Genomic DNA, 20904 nt, shown 5'->3' on the forward strand with positions numbered 1-20904 from the left:
AATGCAGTTGGTTGTATTTACAATGAAATTTAGAACTGACAAAAGTTAAAGCAAGTCTGTCACCACAGAAAAAAAACCAATGAAACATAGGCCCTCTAAAAGGAAGTTTAAGGCCTCCTTCATGTGAGTAACAAGTGCCCTCCTACAAATTTCTGCTTCAAGTAAACTTCCGATACTTGCAGCTGGAATCCTAGGTGTTCTGATAAGCAGCAGCTGCACCATTCTGCTGATGTAAGCATCTAAATGCATGTATCAGTATAACCAGTACCTGCTTAATAAACATCACAAAATAATGCAGCGCCAAGATAAATTAGAATGTATATGCAATACAATAGTACAATGAAAATATAAATTGTGTCACTACAAATTTAAAAAAATAAATCCAAATGTCAAGCCAAAAACTGAATTCCGTGATTCTTCGATTATGAGGGAAATGTGGATGCCAAACTACTTAATGATAAACCACACAGCACCTCAGTGTGCAACAGAGGGAGACTTACCAGAATTATATGAGCCTTATTTAGGAGTGGTCAACCAGCACTTGTGTAACAATCCAAGATATCCAGCTTTTCCCAAAACCACGTGAAACGATGGTACTGCTGCGTTGTAATAGATCGATGTGTATTTATACTCAGTTGGACATAGTATCATGAAGAAAGACACGCTCTTTATAGTGTAAACCCGATTAAAACAGCAATTTAATGTGGCAAAAGCACTTACAATGAAGAGATGAGGGCGGAGACGAAACAAACGCTACTACGCATGTGCGATTCAGCCACGACCATCTTGGATTCTGAAATATGCGTTCTTTATATGATATGAAGTGCCTGGTTGTCATCTCTTCATTGTAAGGGCATTTACAATGAAGAGATGTTCACCATTGAAATCTGTGTTTTTATCGGGATTACACAATAGAGAGTGTGTCTTTCTTTTCATGATACTATGTCCAACTGAGTATATATGCACAGCGATTACAACGTACCATTGTTTGACCTGATTTTGAAGGAAGCTGGTTTTCTTTAATTGATACACAAGTGCTGGTTGACCATTTTTATTTGGGGGGGGGGTCACACAGCACCAAGGTGCTATGTGGTTTATCATGATGTTTGGGGGTGGTTGGTATCCACATCTGTCATTTTCCTCATAAATCGAAGAAACATGGAATTCAGTTTTTGGCATCAAATTTGGATTTCTTGGTTTTATTTTTTCAATTTGTGGTGACTCTTAGAGCTGCTCTATGGTTTTGTGAGGTTTATTATGCTATGTATTATGGTATTGTGCCAGATGCTATGTTTTGAACATCCAATAGATGCTTTTTTTTTTTTTTTTAGTTCTAATTAGTAGTTACCTGCTATTAGAAACAGATGGTACCTCTAAAACACAGATAGATTGCCATCAGGGACAGACATCTGTTCTTAATCACAGGTAACCACTGGATGTGCAGTTGTACAGGCAGAGCAGCCGCCGGAACACCTAGGATCCATGTCTAGGGATCTGCAGTATACTTGCCACAAAAATCCATAGGAGGGCAATTTTTACCTGTGTGAACAAGGTTTAATGCTTGCATTCCCAAAGGGCAGCAAATGTTCTCTTGAAGAGATACCGGTGTCGCTGCTATCCAACACTTCCGAGTGTTTTTGGATGTCTCAAGCTGGGTCCTGTGGCTCCTACTGCTGATGTTTACATCACTACTGTGTGTAAACAACTCCGATACTGATTCGTACCAGGCTCTTTATGTTAAAACATATTATAAATGCACAGAATAAAGTTTACCTTGTCATCCAGCTGTTTATACAGTTTAGCAACTTCATCCTCACGGTGTCTTCTATCAGCATCAGTGAAATTAGCAGTAAGTGTCACAGCTGGCTTATCATTGGCTACCACATTGTCCACAACAAATGCATCCAGATTGGCCTTCTCCTTGTCAAACTGCTCATCAACAGGCACCGTTTCACCTGCAGGACACAGAAAGAAATGATACTTTTTTTTTTTTTTTTAATTGGAAAACCAACTTTATTGGAAAGTATATGCATGGTACATAAATCGGTATAAGCCATCATGGCCAATCATAGACAGATCATCTGCTGCAGACCTTCTCATACTTAAGCGGGCACCCTCTATGTACATAGATCAGCTTCTTAAATGGAAGAGTATCGTTAATCTCTTTTTTCCAGCACTGGATTGTAGGGGGCAGGGCCTACATCCAATTGCGAGCCACGACTTCTCGCCAAGAATAGCGTCTCATGTAAAAGGGTACGCAGGGGTTTATCACCGTCTAAGTCTGGCAGCAGATCGAGCAGGCAGACATCTTTGGGTCTAGGGTAGCAGGCAAGCCCATCTGGTCAAGCAGGAAGCGTACCAGCTGTATCCAGTACGCTTGGATAGTTGGATAGGACCATATGAGGTGACAGAGGGAGCCTGGGGTGTGGTGGCATAGGAGGCACCCTGGATTGTGCGTGGGTTTGTAGCGCGCTGTCCTCTGAGGAGTCAGATACATCCTATGTATAATATACAACTGTGTGAGGCGGTCTGACAGTTTGGGGGAAACTATTTTCACGTCCTCCAAAATTTCGTCCCAATCCTCATCCTCAATTACTCCAACATCCACATCCCATCTAGTCTTGGCAGTATAGGACAATGCTGTGGTACTAGGGAGGCGGAGTATGTCGACAATAGAGGGGACTACCAGGGATGGGTCGGAGCCAGTAAACTGGGTTTGTATAGCGTGGCGGAGTTGTAGATACCTAAAGAAAAAGGCAAATGGGGAGGTAAAATTCGTCCTTTAGCGTTTGGAATGTTTTAAGTCCCATAGTGGTCATGATCTAGTGTATGTATAGGATCCCATGTCGTATCCACGCCGCCGGGTCTGGAATGGACAATAATTCGTGTAAGCGTGTGTTGAACCAGAGAGGGGTGTAAGAGTGGACCTGTGGTGTGTCAGCATGTCTGCTTTGTGTTGGGAGGGACGTCTTATCAATGGGGCTCTGAGGACTGACTGAAGTGGGGTATGGGCTGGGTCACCAGGGTGCTCACAGAGTAGTAGCTGGTATCTTGGTAGCTTGTTTTTGTCAAAATGATAGAAATGGGACAGTTGGGACGCAAGATAATAGTCCTGAAAATCTGGAAGAACAGCTCCTCCCACCGTCACTGGGTTCTTCAGGATTCTCCAAGATAATTTGTGTCTGCTGTGGCCCCATATAAATGAAGAATGGATTCAATTATTTTGAAGAATTTTTGTGGTATATACAGGGGGGCATGCCACATCAAATAGAGTATCTTTGGGAGGAGTATCATTTTAACTAAACGAATGCGTCCCATAACACCCAGAGGTAGTCTGGCCCAAGTCTGTGTCTAAAGAAATTATACTTTAGCACACCATCCTTCAATCAATATCAGTTTGCAAATCTAAAATGCAACTTTCTGTAAATTAACATTATATTGTGTGTGTGTGTATATATATATATATACACATATATACATACATATACACACACACACACATACATACATACACACATAGTACTTTGGGAGGGTTTTAACCAGTTATTTTGCCATCTGCATCCCATTGGAGAGATTTACCTTCACTTCATGTCCCATAGCCAAAACAGGAAGCGAGTGGAAACCCCTACAAATGAAGGGAATCTGCTGGGCATCCATTGTCACCTGAACTAGTTTCCCCAATTAAAAGATTCCCTCCCCCCGCCCGCACCCCCTCTCATTACTGTTCTGGGGACAATCCAAAATTTGTGATTTTCTTTTACTTTCGACAGTAAACAGGGCAGATGGGGAGCATGAATATCCTTAACAGGGGGCAGACAGCAGTAAAAACAGTTGTCCTAATCTACCCCCCCCCCCCCCCGCACGCTCTGATCACACAGATCTGAGTAAAGGGCCAATCACAGCGGCCCATTACCATGTGATCAGCTGTGTCCAATCACAGCTGCTCACATGTAAACAAACTTGCAGGTTATCGGCATTCCTTTTCTCGCAAGCTGCCACAGCGTGAGGAGAGTTGGTAACCGGCAATTGTGATAGGGGACATCTACACTGATAATCAGTGCTGCCTCATCAGCGCACATAAGTGAAGGAGAAAAATTACTCTTTCAAAATTTTATCGCAAACTAAAAACAAAGTGTTTTTTTTTTTTTCAAAATTTTCAGTCTTTTTTTGATTGTTTAGCAAAAAATAAAATCCCCCAGGGCTGAATAACCAACTCCAAAATAAAGCGGTCTAAAAAAAAAAAAAAAAAAAAAAAAAAAAAAAAAAAAGGGAGGGGGGCAAAAGTGTTGCACAACCGCGTGTCAATCTAAGTGAGACAGCACTGAAAGCTGAAAATTGGCCTGGGAAGGGGGTGAAAGTGCCCCTTACTAAAGTGGTTATCACACAGCCAGTTTAGACAGTAAATCACAATAAGGTTAAATCTGTACTCAAAACTTAGCCTAGAACCAAAGAAAGCATATGAGCTAGCATATGAGCTTTTGTGATAAAGTACTTTAACCCTTTTATTACTAGAGCCATTTTGGTGCTTTTTTGAACACGTTTAAATTTAAATTCTAGGCCTGAATAATTAAAGCCCCATAACCTATATTTTCTGTAAGCAGGGACCTTGGAGAATAAAATGTTGATTACAAAAATTTGTGTCACTTGATATTAGCACAGCAGGGTAAAAAAAGTAAAAGTAAAAAAAAATACACTAAAGTTCATTTTAGGCCATACATATGAAAAATATTACCAAATGCTTGGAAAAATATAAAACAAGAGGTTGAGCCAAGTCACTAGATATCAAATGTGCCAAGCACATTACGTCTATGAAATTACAAAGAACCTTTGAACCCAAATTTTATCAAATGGGATTCTCTAAAAGCTCCTTCAAGTCATCACTTTGGGTTCAACAGTGGGTGGCTGCAGAATTACTGCGTGCGGAAATATGTAACGTGTAGCTCAATTGATGTTTTCATATATAGGCCCCCCCATGCACACGTTTACATTCTACCTTAGTAGAATTCTAGTTTTTACCTTAACTTTTTTTTTTTCACATAGGGGAGCAAAAGTCCCGGGGTTCGTTGGTAGTGCTGCCGGATCACTTACACCCGACAGCCAAAAGTGGACTTGTCAGATCTGACAGCACTCCTGGCTGCAGAGGCAGCAGGGAGTTTGTGTATGAACACCCCCCCCCCCATGCTGCAGCCCATCTATGACAAACATCGGTGGCCAGTGAAAAGGGTTAAAGGACTGAAATACGTGGTTTTCTTGGACAAAATGCTACTGTTTAATATCTGGGCTCATGGCCAAAACATTAGCCATTGGGTCATAAGATTTTTGTATAAGGAAGAGCAAATAAGTTTAGAAAACCCCTCCCTGCAGCAGCATTTTGACAGTACTAAAGCTATGCTTGACCTCACCTTTACGCCAGCGGGCAAGCTCGTTTTCCAGGAACTGCACCGTAGCTCGCAATGTCTTTGTCTTCTCCTTTTCCTTTTCATATTTTTTCTTCCACTGCTCAGCTGTGAGCTCAACATTAACACACACAGTGTTTTTAATGGTCTTCGCTCTAGTGAAAGTAAAACAAAAAGTTGTTACTCTTCTCAACTTTGTTCTAGCACTAAGACGTAGCTGTGTAACTAAATGGCATTTATGCATTAAAGGGGTTGTAAACCCTCACGTTTTTTCACCTTAATGCATCCTATGCATTAAGATGAAAAAACTTCCGTCACTGAGCAGCCCCCCATTTTACTCATCTGAGCCCGTGCGTTCCCACGCCAGAGACGCGCAAACACTCTCTGGCTGGGGTCTTGGCTCTTGATTGTATAGCTTGATAGCAGCGCAGCCATTGGCTCCCGCTGCTGTCAATCAAATCCAATGACCGGGGGGGTGGGGCCGAGTCCGGCATTCTGTGTCTATGGACGCAAATGCTAGACTCGGGAGCATGCCCGCATGGTAACCCACAGGGAGAGTGCTTCTCCTAGGGGGTTTTCCGATGCGAGGAGGAGCTGCGAGCGTCAGAGGACCCCAGACAAGGTTCGGGGCCACTCTGTGCGAAACGAACTGCACAGTGGAGGTAAGTATGATATGTTTGTTTATTTTTTTTAACCACCAGTATCCTCTTCTTCAGCGGGCGGTCTGTTTCAAGATAAAAGTGGTCTCTGCGGCAGATTCGCCACGAGATCACTGTTATCGGCGGCAGGAGGGGGGCGCCCTCCTGCCGCTCTCCGGTGCCTTCGCTGCGGCAGAGGCGATAGTGTCCTGTGCCTGGCTTGGCATGGAGACGCGTGAGAGGGAAGATGGCCCCCACCCATCTTCATACCACTGCAGGGCGGAAGCGACGTCAAAAGGTCACTTCCGCCCATAGCCCTTAAAAGGGACATTTCTTTTTTTTTTCAAATGACATAAAATTATTTTATTTTTTTTTATTGCATTTTGGTGTAAACATAAGATCTGAAGTCTTTTTGACCCCAGATCTCATTATTAAGAGGTCCTGTCATGCTTTTTTTCTATTACAAGGGATGTTAACATTCCTTTACATTCCTTGTAATAGGAATAAAAGTGAAATTTTTTTAAAGAACAGTGTAAAAAAATAAAATAAAAAAGGTAAAATAAGAAAAAAAAAAAAAAAAATTTTAAACGATCCCGTCCTGCCGAGTTCGCATGTAGAAGCAAACGCATACATGAGCAGCGCCCGCATACGAAAACGGTGTTCAAACCACACGTGAGGTATCGCCGCGATCGGTAGAGCGAGAGCAATAATTTTAGCCCTAGACCTCTGCTGTAAGTCTAAGCATGCAACCTGTAGAATTTTTTAAACGTCGCCTATGGAGATTTTTGAGGGTAAAAGTTTACTCGGCGTAACATTATCTTTCGCAATATAAAAGAAAATTGGGCTAACTTTATTGTTGTCTTATTTTTTTAACTCAAAAAAGTGTATTTTTTCCAAAAAAAAAAGTGCGCTTGTAAGACCGCTGCGCAAATACAGACAGAAAGTATTGCAACGACCGCCATTTTATTTTTTAGGGTATTAGAAAAAAATATATATAATGTTTGGGGGTTCCAAGTAATTTTCTAGCAAAAAAAAAAAAAGAAAAACAGTTTTTAACTTGTAAATACCAATTTCCAGAAAGAGGCTCGGTCCTTAAGTGGTTAAAAAAACAAGGTTATACAACCCCTTTAATACCAAAAGGGAAACAGTTCATAATGTCCTGCCACATTCATAAAGGTTTATGCTGATTAAAAATGAGCTATGAAGGGGAACCTAACTCGAAGATCTGGCCAACAAAAGGCACACAGAGAGCAAAGGACTATCACCAGGTTTACCCGTGTTCTCCTTGCAGATAATCTTTTCCCCACTACTGACTTACCATTCTTTGTTTTATAGAGTTTCTCTGTGAGGCAGTCATGTTGGTAAAAGCAGGGCTTTACCTTCTCATTTCAGAGCCGCTAGTAAAGAGAACAGCAAGCAACACAGTAGTGACCCAATTCCCAACCTCTTGAGACAGCAACAGTGCCTCAGATCTTACATTGCAGACAAACATCTATGAGGCTGAAGGCACATCCAAATACCAGGAAGCACATTGCTATCGGTATTTTTCAGGATGAATTTCAGACAAAAAGGTCAAATCTTTCAGGGTATTGCTTAGGCACAATTAACAGTTCTTTACTTTTTGAGTTCAGTTCCATTTTAAGAAATTGTAACCAAACCTGAACTTATTTAGCTGGTTATACCAGGGTTTCTCAACCAGGGTTCCGTGGATCCCTAGGGTTTCCCCAGAGGTTGCTAGGGGTTCCTTGAGCAATGAGTAATTTCTGCCTCTCAGATAAAGTTCCTATTGACACCATTGATTTTTTTAGCTACTTGTAAGGAGGTAATTCTTCCCAATGACCCCCCAGTGTAAGGAGCATTCTTCCCACTGACCATCGCACTAATGTATCATGAGTTGTAGATATAGTCTTTAGTAGGGGTTCCCTGAGACCGGAAAGTAATTTCAAGGGTTCCTCGGTGTTGAAAAGGTTGAGAAAGGCTGGGTTATACGAGGTGGCTGATTCGGCATGCAAGAATAAAAATGGCTCTAGGTTTGTGTATATCTATCTCACCCTGCTATCATGGTTTCTTCCGACCCTTGTAACAGAGCAATTTAAATACTTGCATGCCAGTTCTTACATACACGTTTTGTGTTAATATTATTAATAGAGATTAAACAAATTACCAAAATCACCCCAATGAAATAGATTTTAACTTTTTAAATTAACATTGCAGAATCACAGCCTGCTTAGATATTGGTAAGCGCAATTTTGTTTTGTGGGGTGGTGGTGAGTGTTAAGTTGCACATCATGTTTCTCACCTTTGACCAAACATTAGAGTAGTCTTTGTTTCAGACTCATTGTAGGAGGATGGTGAGCAGCAAATTACAATAGTGGTTCGACAATTGCCTCCTAGGGAGTCTTGGAGGATTCTAGTCATTTTACTATCTCGATATGGAATATAGACCTGTATGGGGACATAATGTCATATCAAGCAAGCAAGCTGAAACATTTAAACTTACATTTATGACTGCTGTTTCCTTCAAACAAAATAAAACAGGCTAGGAATTCTTACTAGAACCAGGGCCGGATATAATTGTTCAGCAGAGGATGTAAATGACCTTATTTACAATGCTCAGCCAACAAAACAAGTTGTGAAATGTATATTCCTTGGCAAAAGAGGTGTTTTTTTTAAATATCCTTCCTGAATATATATATACACACATACATACATACATACATAGAAGTAATCAGGTGAACATACAGGAGAGAAATTGATTTTAATGGTACCCGTTCCCATCTATGCGACTTTGAAAAAGTACCTGCACTACACTTTGATGCAATTTTGATCCAGAGAGTGTAAAGTTGGATCAAAGCTGCACTCAAAGTCACACTCCAAAGTCGCACTCTAGCCTTGGGCTACGTTTCCACTAGTGCGACTCCAAAGATGTGCGATTTAGACTGCAAATTTGAATGCAGCTTTGATCCAACTTTACACTCTGGATCAAAGTCGCATCAAAGTAGTGAAGGCACCTTTTCAAAGTTGCTGATTTTTAAAGTCGCATAGATAGGAATGTTTGCCATTGAAATTAATGGGTTGTGACTTGCACTAGTGGAAACGGAGCCTTAAACTTATTACTCACATGTAATGAGCAATAGAAATTGATCTGTATCCTTCCAAACTTTCAAAAATGTTCCTGTGTACCTTATTTCTTCCCCAGCTCCCTCCACCATTCACAGCAGCTGGGCGTGAGCCACACCATGCACACAGTGCGCCATCAGTGGCATGCAGAAACAAACAAGTGGTTCTACACTGTAGAAAATCTGCAGCATGTTGTATTGTGATCTAGCTTGTAGTTTCTAACAAAAATAACATATGTCCAAAGCCTGTCCTCTCTCTCTTGACCATGTCCTGTGAAGGAAAGGAGGGATGGGGGTGGGGCTGGGTAGGTCTAGGCATGCCTGTCTAAGAATGACCGACAACCTTTTCAGGAGCTGAAAAGACAGCTTAGCAAATTCAGATTGTGGTGACCATTTATGAAACTGAACAGCAGTGATCCCGAGGATCGCCACTGATCACAGTCCATAAACGGTTTATGAAACAGAGGTAATCGCGGGAGAACATGTTTGAACATGTTCTCCCGCCGATGATCTCCGCACACTGAGAATCCTCATTGACCGACACAGAAATGGGCAGTTTATGAAGCTGCGATCTCAGTACTTATATATGTAGGGGGACTATTTATTAGCATTAACCATGCCGTCTGTCTGTGTACTGAGAAGTGATAATTTATCACTGCTTAATAAACTGACATCTCAGTGTTTCAGTGAATTTCTGGTACTGTAATCTCAAAGTCTCACGAAATTCCAGTATCAGGGGCCGTTCTACACTGTTTTAAGCATTTGTAGATCACTTCACTCCTCCAAAAGGAGAAGCGATCTACAAAGCTTCATAAACTGGCACACAGAGGAGAACGATCTCCTCTGAGAATGCCGGAGAATGAAGCCAGGATATTTTTACTGCTTCATAAACGGACACCAAAGGGAGATAGCGTTGTCGGTGAAGAACAGGAAGAAGCTGATTGTCTGGCTTAGACAAGACTTTCCAAGCTAAACAATCGGCTAGCCAGAAAATGAATAATATCAAAGATAAAGATATTTAACATATTATTAACAAGAACATTTTTAATTTTTCACTGGACCTCCACTTTAAGTGTGCTGACAACTTACACTGCCTTCAGCCAGTGCAGAGATGACATTTCCAAGTGCTGACAAAGATTTGTTGATGTTTTTAGCTTCATCAAGCACAGCTCCTTCAGCTCCAGTTTTGCTAACCTAAAAACATTAGAAAGAAATACAGTTTGAAATGAGGAGCAAAAGTTTGGTGTTCTTGTGTTAAAGAAAAAGCATTAAGAAATACGGATTCACACAAAATTAAAACCCTTACTTTTTGTGTTCAAAGTACTTCCAACTTATCTGCTTCATGTTCATAACCTCAGAAAACACAAGCTTCTTCAGCAAAGCACATATAGCATAGCCGGTTAACTCCTAGCAACCAATCACAATCCACCTTTCACTAATAAACTTTATACAAATTCCACTGCGAGAGCATTTTGGCCATCTGCCTCTTGGACATTTTGTTTTTTAGACTTCGTATGAAAGCTCCCTTAAAGCCTGACTTTGAAAGTATCTGCAAATCACGCTCATACTCTTCGGGTATCATCTCTCTCCTATACTTCACTACTGTCTCTGAGGAAACCTCTGGTAACTTTCAGCGTCAATGGGAAAGTGAGTTAGAGGCTGCGCTGGATCCAAACGACTAGCAGGTCATGACACAGAATATCACTAAATGTCCCCAGAACTTACTCATTTTGGAAAATGCCTACAAAATAATGTACCACTTGTACTATACGCCAGCCCGTCTGGCAAGCATTATTCCACAGTATTCTCCATTACGCTTTGGTGGTCGTGCTTAAACAGGCACAATAGTGCACATTTGGTGGACATGTCCAAGGGTGAGCAGACTGTTGATCAGGGTTTACGTATTACTACGTACACTACTTCACTCCAATTTAAAGAAAAAACCATGAGGCTCCACTTCATAAACCAATCGACTCTCCCTTCCGCTTGGAATGCCAATTGGCTGCCCAATTCTTCACAGCTACTAAATTAACTATAGCCAGGGCTTGGAAAACTTCTACCCTTAGTTCTGAGGTACAAAACACAGCATGAATGACATGATTAACGAAAGGTTGACAGCCATCTTGGCTGACTCTCATAAGTTCCCCCGTACTTGGCATTCCTGGATTGATTATGCCCATCAATCTAGATTTACATATTGTTTCGGATCTTATGCTTATTGAGATTCCCAGGGTCCTCTCTTTTTCTACACCCCTTCACCACCCACCTCCTTGTGAACAAAAAACAAAAACAAACCGTGTATGATCAAGCTTTAGTTCCCAAGTGTATATAGGGAACAGCAACTGAAGACAACATTACATATATATATATATATATACACACACACACACACACACACACACACACACACACACACACACTGGAAAACCTCTAAAGCAGTTTACCTTTTCACTACCAGCCAAATCAACCAAGTAAAGTTTACCGCTCAGTTTCTGTTCTGTTTGAGTGTTTTCTTGCTTTACATTGATTAGAAAAATGCTGTGGCTTCTAGAGCTGTGTTCATTCATATCTAAAAGAGGGGAAAGAACATCATTACATCTACAGCAGAGGACCACACTTTCCATTGTAGTCTGATACTGTACCGTGTTTTCTTTACAGCCACCAAGCTGAGGACAAAGCTTTGTTTAGTAATATGCATGAGAAAAACATAAGATTAGAACTTAAAAATGTGTTTTGACAACTGGAAATTATCATCTCTGCTACAGCACATCTTCGGAACATAAAAAACCCTAATAATGAGTGCGTACTCCAAAGCATATTACAGTGAATATCCCACACAAATCCTGCAGAGTTAACATTTCATTCAAAAAACACAGAGCACAGTGCAGCATCTCTTGGATGTTCTCCGCATACCACTTCAGAGAACACTCAAGGACAGGAGAGCCCTCCTCAAAGTAATGCAACAGGCTCCTCCCACCACCTCCCACCACTTCCATTTGCTAGAATAAACAGGGCTTTAATTTAGAGACCCCAAACAAGTGACATATGAAGCACAATGCTGGTTTTTATAAATATGGGGGGGGGGGGGAATTCTCTGCTGAAAAGCTATTTAAAGCGGTTGTATATCCGCACACAAAAAAATTTAAATAAATAATGTAAAAAAAACCTGTAAGGCAAAAGGCATAATGAGCTAGTATGCACCGCATACTAGCTCATTATGAAATACTCATTATGAAATACCTTATAACAAAGCGTTGGTAGCTAATCCTGGCCCACACCGGAGGGCAAAACGTCTGCTCCCTCTTCCGGGTTTGCGGCTCTGGCACTGTGAGGGGCGCGCGGGAGTCTTCCTCCTGGCAAGATCCGGCAGCATCTGCCAGACCTTCAGCCGTGCATTCAAAGAGCATGTGCCACGGACGTCAGCGGCTGCATGCAAAGTGATTATCTCCTTAACCGTACAGGCTTAGGAGATACTCATTTTACCTACAAGCAAGCCTTATTATAGGCTTAACTGTAGGTAAAAATGCAAAAAATGGGTATACAACCACTTTAACAAATCACCCCCATAATCATATTAAAAGATGGTGCTAAGATGATGTAATTTTTACTGGAGCAAAGAAACAGCAGCTCAACAGCATTATGAGAGTTTACCCTGTCTAGCCATGACGCAGAGCAGGTGGTGTGCCATACACTGAAAAAGGCAGACAAGAGGACACACAAAAAAAAATATAACTGGCAACAGGACTTTGACTTGTCATCCATACAAATTTTAACTTTCCAAATCTGCTCTTCTTGGGAGATTGTTCAGCAATCCTAGCATGAGAAGCCTTGTACGCAAGGGTCTTGTAAGAGAGGTCTATGGCAGGCAAACAGATTAACTTTTTGATGAAAAATTACCTCTGTTGTAAAACTTGGATGCAATAGGTTACCAGCATTAAAATTATGCCATGATTTGATAGATATAAACTAAATGAAAATTAGGCATTAATAGGATAAAGACGAGAAAGGCATAGCCTTGATTTTCCTAGGCTATGGATAAAGAGGTTGTGCTAAAATGCCATTTTAAACACCAATATTGTTTGCATTCAACATGTACCCAATATGATAATGTGGAATCTGCCTAGGCTAAGTATGCATGAAACTAAATCTTCTGAAAAGCAGAAAGGACAAAAACTCTGTTTTTGCCCCAGAAAAAAAGGCAGTAGCAGCGGCTCCCAATCTCCCAGGACTGTTTCAGTTTAAAAGGGGATCATCAGTCATCAGCCCAGGACCCGGAATCGTTCCTGACTAGAAGTACCCCAAGTTTCAACACACCAGGAACCACCACCAGAGGACAGACTCCAGTTACTCCCGGACCATCACCTGTATCCACATCAAGGCTTTATTTTAAGCCCTTTAAGGTAAGGGCAATGGGAGACTTTTTTAAGGGAAGGACATCATCCTATCATTGATTATATGTGAAAATACATCACCCAGCCAATTTTCCATTATAGTATCCAACAGGAAGATAGAAGTTTACACATTTTTTATCATTATTGGACACTACTTTTGATTTTTTATTGGTGTGGCACGTTTTATTTGATACATGTGTTTGCGCGAAATCCTATTTTTACAATCTCCCAGGACTGTTTCAGTTTAAAAGGGGATCATCAGTCATGTGAAACTTACTTGTCACAGCTACATGTCTGTTAGATTTTCCTTCATCTATAGTATCCATGACTTCTTCAGGACTACAAACGAACCTCTCAGTACAACCCTACAGAGGAAAAGGAAATCCATTAAACGCAAAAAACACACACACACACACACATATACATACATATATATATATATATATATATATATATATATATATATATATATATATATATATATATATATATATATATATCTCTATATGTATGTATATCTATATGTATATCTATATACACACACACACTTTTTTTTTTTCTATTTTTTCACACATACGCACAGTTTCCATAACAAATAATTAAAAAAAGACCCACCTTTACATACGGAACTCTGTTTTTGTCTTCATGAACAGACAGATTTGTTTTCGACACTGCAATAAAAGATGAAAGAATTTGAATGCATTGGAGTACATTAGCGGTAACGCCTCTGCATGGGAACCATGTCAGTCCAGGCATGTGCACAGCAGTTTCAGCGGCAAGTCTCAAGGCTTGATTGGAAACATTTTGACAGTTTCAGATCCGCTAACAGAATTTAGAATTGCACCGACAGACAGACTGGTGAGACAATCATTGTCTGGATGCTTGCTAGGAACAGTAACATTTGCCCACATTTAGACTCTGTGTGGAAAAAATAAAAATCACCATCTCATTCATCCCAATACCAGTGTTACATAAAAGGGGTATGCACAATGCCAGAGTTATCTAGCCTTCCTTAAGTTCTTTTTTTCCATCCACAGAGAAGTCATGGCATGCAACACAAAAGATGTCCAAGTACTATTTGGCTGTCACTGTGGCCCCTTCCTCCAGACGCATTGAAACAGACATTTTGGAGAAAAAAAAAAAATATGATGGTGAACATTGCTTTGCCAGCTTACTTGAAGCCTGGAGCCCTTGGGAAACCGCATTTGATCGATTCTTGGCTTCAGGCTTAACCATGGCGGCTACCATTCAGCAGTCTTGTGTCGAGTTGGAACCCATTCACTATTCCACTAACACGGTAACCTGTGATTTTGTTTGTTTTCACAAATCAAACTTCTCCATGGGAAAGATTTCGCATAAGTTAATTGAAGCTGTGAATGGCGAATAGGACAAATTCACTGGGGAAGAGTTTGTGTAATGCTTTGGCCTAGGGATTAATCACTGAAAAAATGCATCAGAATGAATATAGAATTACATTGAATAAATTAACTTTCTGGTGACTGAAAAACAAATTTATTGTAGGGTTTTTATTTTTACTTGAAAGGCTCAGGAAGGCAAAAAGTTGAACTATAAGATGCAGTAGGGCATTCGATAGGTGGTGAAGAGGCAATATGCCACCTCCTCATTACCTGTTTTAACCCCATAAGTGCAGCACAACCACATGGTTGGGTCGCACTCGACGACCAGTAGTGCATGCTCAATGTGACGAGGGGTTTATTTCATGCCGTGGCTGTGAAGCAAAGCATCACAGCATATTTACATCCCTGCCCACTGCCTTTGTAGTTTAAGGAAGAGCCATAGAATGCCCCTTGAAGTCTCAAAATTAGAATATCATCAAAAAGTTATTCAATTCAAAAAGTGAAACTAATATTTTATATAGATGCGTTACACACACAGTGATGTATTTCAGGAATTTTTATTTTATTTTTGACTATTATGGCTTACAGCTAGTGAAAACTGAAAATTAAGTATCTCAGAAAAATTAGATTACATAAGACCAATAACAAAAAAAAAAAAAAAAAAGAATTTTTAATACAGAAATGTTGGCTTACTGAAAAGTATATCCATGTATAGTATGAACTTAATACTTGGATGAATTACTGCATCAATGCGGCGTGGCATGGAGGTGATCAGCTTGTAGCATTGCTGAGGTGTTATGGAAGCCCAGATTTCATTGATAGTGGCTTACAGCTTACCTGCATTGTTGGGTCTGGTGTCTCATCTTCCTCTTGACAATAACCCACAGATTCTCTATGGGGTTTTGGTCAGGCGAGTTTGCTGGCCAATCAAGCACATTGATACCATGATCATTAAACCAGGTATTGGTACTTTTGGCAGTGTGGGCAGGTGCCATGTCCTGCTGAAAAATGAAATCAGCATCTCCATAAAGCTGGTCAGCAGAGGAAAGCAAGAAGTGCTCAAGAATTTTCTGGTAGAGGGCTGCGCTGACTTGATAAAACACAGTGCTGGACTCGATATGGACCAACACCAGATGACATGGCTCCCCAAATCATCACGGACTATGGAAAATGTTGCATTTCATTTGGAAATCAAGGTCCCAGAATCAGGAGGAAGAGTGGAGAGGCACAGAATGCAAGTTGAATGAGGTCCAGTGTCTGTTGATTTGGGGAGCCACGTAATCTGCTGGTGTTGGTCCACTGTGTTTTATCACTGTGCTTGATTGGCCAGCAAACTCACCTGACCTAAACCCCACAGAGAATCTTTCAAAGTAACGTGGGCTTCCATAACACCTCAGCAGTGCCACAGGCGGATCGCCTCCATGCCACGCTGCATTGATGCAGAAATTCATGCAAAAAGGAGCCCCGACCAAGTATTGAGTGCATACTATACTGGACATACTGTTCAGTAAGCCATCATATCTGTATTAAAAATTCCTTTTTTTATTGGTCTTATGTAATATTCTAATTTTCTGAGATACTGAATTTTGGGTTTTCACTAGCCGTAGGCCATAATCATCAAAATTGATCGCCTCCATGCCCGAAATGCTTGAAATACATCACCAGGTGTAATGCATCTATATAAAATATGAGTCACTTTTTGAACTGAATTACTGAAATAAATTAACTTTTTGATGATATTCTAATTTTATGAGATGCACCTGTATATATAAACCAAATCAGATAAGAAAACAATGAGTAACAAAAGTGTTACATTTTGCAGCTTACCAGTCCTTAGACTGGTGGTGTTATTTCTCTGCATCCCCCATGTAACAGAGATGAACAAGGGCAGTAATGTTTAAGGTCTATCCCGTGTGGCAACCATGGATGGCTTCATAAATACAGTGGATAAATTAGTTTAGCTACCCAGAGACAGAAAGTTTTATTCAAAGGAATACTAACTGAAAAAATTCAATCTGTACATATATGGACTGGTAAGCTGAAACATTAAAATTTTGTTTTTAGTTAAGATACGCTTTAACTTTCTATTGTGTTTTAAAAAGTAATTTTCAAATCTGCATCTTTTATTACAATACTGTTCAGGCACTTCCTGTTTAAAAATGGACAAGATTTTGCAGCTTGGTCCCATATGTGCCCTCGTGTTATCACCCTATCACACATGTTCCCCCTGATGCAGACCACAAGTGGCTGCGACACGTTGCAACTCCATCATATACATGCACCACATGGGAGTTCAGACTAGTAATCTGCATATAAAACTTACCATCCAATAGATCTCTAATCTTGTCTAGATAGATTTCAAAATATGATACCTAAAACAAAAAAAAACAAAAAAAACCACACACTTATGAGCAACACAAATATATTTCACTGTGATTTTTGTAAAATATTCTTTGCCTAAGCAATTGAACAGCAGGTTGCCCCTTTTCTTATGGGATAGCTTTATTTTCTGTAGCAAAGCCTGCATTTAGGTTAGGCAGAAATCAGCTGCCTTTAGATAATTAAATTACCCTTAACACCTTGGAAACAACTTTATGTGCAATTCCTTGAACTGCTGCTTTTTGGGACAGATGCTGGTGTATTCACAACTGGCAGTCAAATAGGTGGGGTCTGCCTCAATATATTAAACGCTAGGGTCTGGCCTGAGAAAGATAACACCCATTTGGCTGTAGGTTGTGGGCAAAGCAGGTCTAAATCACAGAAGCAGCAGAGTCGGGATGCAAGAAGCATAGTGGGCAGGGTAGTGCTTTTAAATGCATTCTCCACCTCTAGCAACATGTTTCACCTGTCTTTATCATGCAACATGTTCCTAAGCACCCCAGACTTCACCCCAATTGCCACCCTCCATGACAGTAGACAAGGTTTCCACTCGTGCAGCACGTTATTCATTCACAGAAATCTGTGAATCAATAAACTACAAGTCCCATGTCCCACAGTGGCAGATGGATTTGTAGTTCTCAATGGACTACGAGCATGCTGATCAATGCACTCAATCTTTTGACACTTTGTGGAGCTTAAGGGCTGGCTCACACTGGTGCGACGTCAGAGAACGGATGCGATTCACACCGCAAATCACATGCGATCTCTGTGCAATGCAATTTCAGCCATAAAGATCGTATGTCTGAATTTGCATTAGACTCGCACAGGACTCTTTTTCGTTCGCAGCAGAATCAGATCGTATGGGTGTTCACACCCATGCGATCCAATTCCTGTCCGAGTTTGCAGATCACACTGCAATATGCAAACTGATTTGGGGATTGCCATTAGCTTTTACCTGACATTCCCAGCAGTTCACCTAGGGCAGTGTGAACTGCCGCCGGGAAACATGCGATGCGGGAACCCGCAGTGGATCCGCAGGGTTCCCGCATTGCAGCAGTGTGAACCGGCCCTAATAACTGAAAGCCAGTACACTGGTATGGGCTAAGAGCTGTAGGATGTGGCTGCAGAAGCTGGATATCGCACCTGCAGTCAACCGATTGTGTGTGCAATACTTTGACGGCTCCAGTTTAAAAAAATAAATACATACCCTTTTTTTAGCTGCAAAAACACGTGCATTTATTTTTTTCTTAGAAGGTGAACTTAGTCTTTAAGGGCAGGTTCACACTGCTGCACCCGCATCGCAGGTTTCCCGGCGGCAGTTCACACTGTCCTATGCGAACTGCTGGGAGTGTCAGGTAAAAGTTAATGATACCTCCAAATCAGTTTGCATATCGTAGACTTCCAAATTTTGCTGCGGACAAAAAAAAAGGTCCTGTGCAAGTTTAATGCGAATTCAGCCATACAATCTTTATGGCTGAAATCGCATCGCAAAGAGATCGCATGTGATTTTCACTGCAGTGCAAATCACATCCGATCTCTGACATCGCACCAGTGTGAACTGGCCCTAAAGGCCAACAGTTTGTGGTCACCTAATAACCACACATATGTGAGCTAAAACTATGCACAGTTGTCCCTCCCCTTTGCAGCTATAATGGTTTCCACTTCTTTGGAAAGGCTTTCTATAAGATTTTGGGGCGCGACTGGAAATTTGTGCCCTTTCAGCCAAAGAAGCAGTTATGAGTTCAGGCAATGCTGCTGGATGAGACTTGGCTCCCAAACTCATCTCAAAGGTGCTACACGAAAGTTAAAGTATAATTAAAAGGCAAAACATTTTTTTTTTTTTTTTTTTTTTTTAGTTTTGGATAGAGTAGAGAGGAATTAGAACGCCTGTCAGTTTTGGGCTGTCACCAGAAAATTAATAGAGGCAAACTCTTCCATTGGGGCTATTAGTTCCAGTGACCTGTGGGTCTCCAAGGAATTCCCTTAATTTGCAGGTACCATATATATTCGAGTATAAGCCAACCCGAATATAAGCCAAGGCACCTAATTTTACCACAAAAAAACTGGGAAAACTTATTGACTCGAGTACAAGCCTTGGGTGAGAAATGCGCAGCTACTGTAAGTGGAAAAGAGGGTCAACAATGCCCATTTGCAGCCTCACAGTGCCCACTTGCATGTCTCACTGTGCCCATTTGCAGCCATAGGTCCCCCGAACTCGGTAGTTAAGGGTTCCTAGATGCCCCCTCGCTGCAGCCAAAATTTGGGGTCTCTGGACCCAAAGGGTCCCGAAATGACATTGCTGCAGATGGACACAGTTGACTGAATTTGGGGCCCCATATCTCGGGGCCACTTGATGCTAGGAAACCCAAATTTGGTGTGCAAACCCAGTGGAACTAGAACTACAACATATCCAGCTGGGGTTCTTAACACTAAATGGCCCCAAAGTCGGTTCAGAAATGTCAAGCACTTTTCTGCAGCAGAGAATGACATATTCCGAGCAGACTTTGGGGCCCCGTCTCTCGGGGCCACTTGGTGCTTGGAACGCTAGGATGTGTTGTAGTGCTAGTTCCACTGGGTTTGCACACCAAATGTGGGGTTTCTAGCACCAAGTGACCCCGAGATACGGGGCCCCAAAGTCGGTTTGGAAAATGCTCTGCTGCAGAAAAAGTGCTTGACTCGAGTATACGCCGAGGGAGGCATTCTCAACACAAAAAAAATGTGCTGAAAAACTCGGCTTATACTTGAGTATATACGGTACTTTCTCTCATTTCCTGTTCGGATTATCGGACAGGAAGTGAAGGAAAATCTTTGCAATGGGACACAGATGGCAAAGAAAAATCTGACAGGGGTTATACTCCTCCCTCTCTTACTGTTCCAAACGAAAAAAAAAAAAAAAGTTTTGCCTATAGTTCTACTTTAAAGTAAAGGCAGGCCATAGATGGTGCAAATTTCTTTCCCGCAACTATGGGTTGCAGGAAGCAGACCCTGCCGGCAGAAGACTGATTATTGCTAGCGGCTATAGTAGCTGCTAGTGATAATCGCAAGTAAATCCAGTCGATCGATCAACTTGTACATTCAGTCTGCCCATACACAGTTCGAATCTCACTCGGTTCCTGCTGAACCGGCCGAGATTTGAACCATCTAAGGCCGCCACTTGAGTTCCTCCAAGTCAGACTTGTCAAACTGTCTTTACAGAAATGGCTTTGTGCACATGGGTACGTTCATACTGGAACAGAAAATATGTCTTTCACTTAACTGTTACCACAAGGTTGGAAGCCCATAAGTGTCAAAAATGTTTCTGCACTGTATGCTATAGCCTCAACACTACCCTTCACTGGAAATACATGAACTCAATTTGGAAGGGTGTCCACAAATTTTTGGCTATATAATTTAACACCAGCCCAAGCCTGATTTAAACACAGGCCTTGCTAATAAAAGTATCCTTTAATGCAGGCAAAAAAAAAAAAAAAAAAAAAAAGGACTACTAGTTCTGAAAATATTTAAACTAGGGTAGAAGACTTGGAAGTAGTGCATAATTCCACGAGTTAAAATCAAAACACATTCTATGAGACAGGAAAAAAAAAAAAAGAAAAAAAGGATGCCACTTCTGTGCTCTCACACTG

General features: G+C 41.1%; 1 protein-coding gene across 1 annotated transcript in view; it reads right to left on the minus strand.

The window, feature by feature from the left end:
- The window catches only part of KIF5B (kinesin family member 5B), a 113312-nt gene that overhangs the window by 43508 nt on the left and 48900 nt on the right, over positions 1 to 20904 (minus strand). Inside the window, exons 5-12 of the mRNA XM_073629863.1 lie at positions 17226 to 17274; positions 14160 to 14215; positions 13822 to 13909; positions 11598 to 11722; positions 10243 to 10347; positions 8334 to 8479; positions 5403 to 5551; positions 1774 to 1955 (exon numbers count right to left, since the gene is read on the minus strand). Coding sequence (XP_073485964.1) covers positions 1774 to 1955; positions 5403 to 5551; positions 8334 to 8479; positions 10243 to 10347; positions 11598 to 11722; positions 13822 to 13909; positions 14160 to 14215; positions 17226 to 17274 — 900 coding nt within the window. The remainder of the gene's footprint in view (positions 1 to 1773; positions 1956 to 5402; positions 5552 to 8333; positions 8480 to 10242; positions 10348 to 11597; positions 11723 to 13821; positions 13910 to 14159; positions 14216 to 17225; positions 17275 to 20904) is intronic.

The sequence above is a fragment of the Aquarana catesbeiana genome, linkage group LG05 (genome assembly GCF_042186555.1).
Source record: "Aquarana catesbeiana isolate 2022-GZ linkage group LG05, ASM4218655v1, whole genome shotgun sequence".
Taxonomy (NCBI): Eukaryota; Metazoa; Chordata; class Amphibia; order Anura; family Ranidae; genus Aquarana; species Aquarana catesbeiana.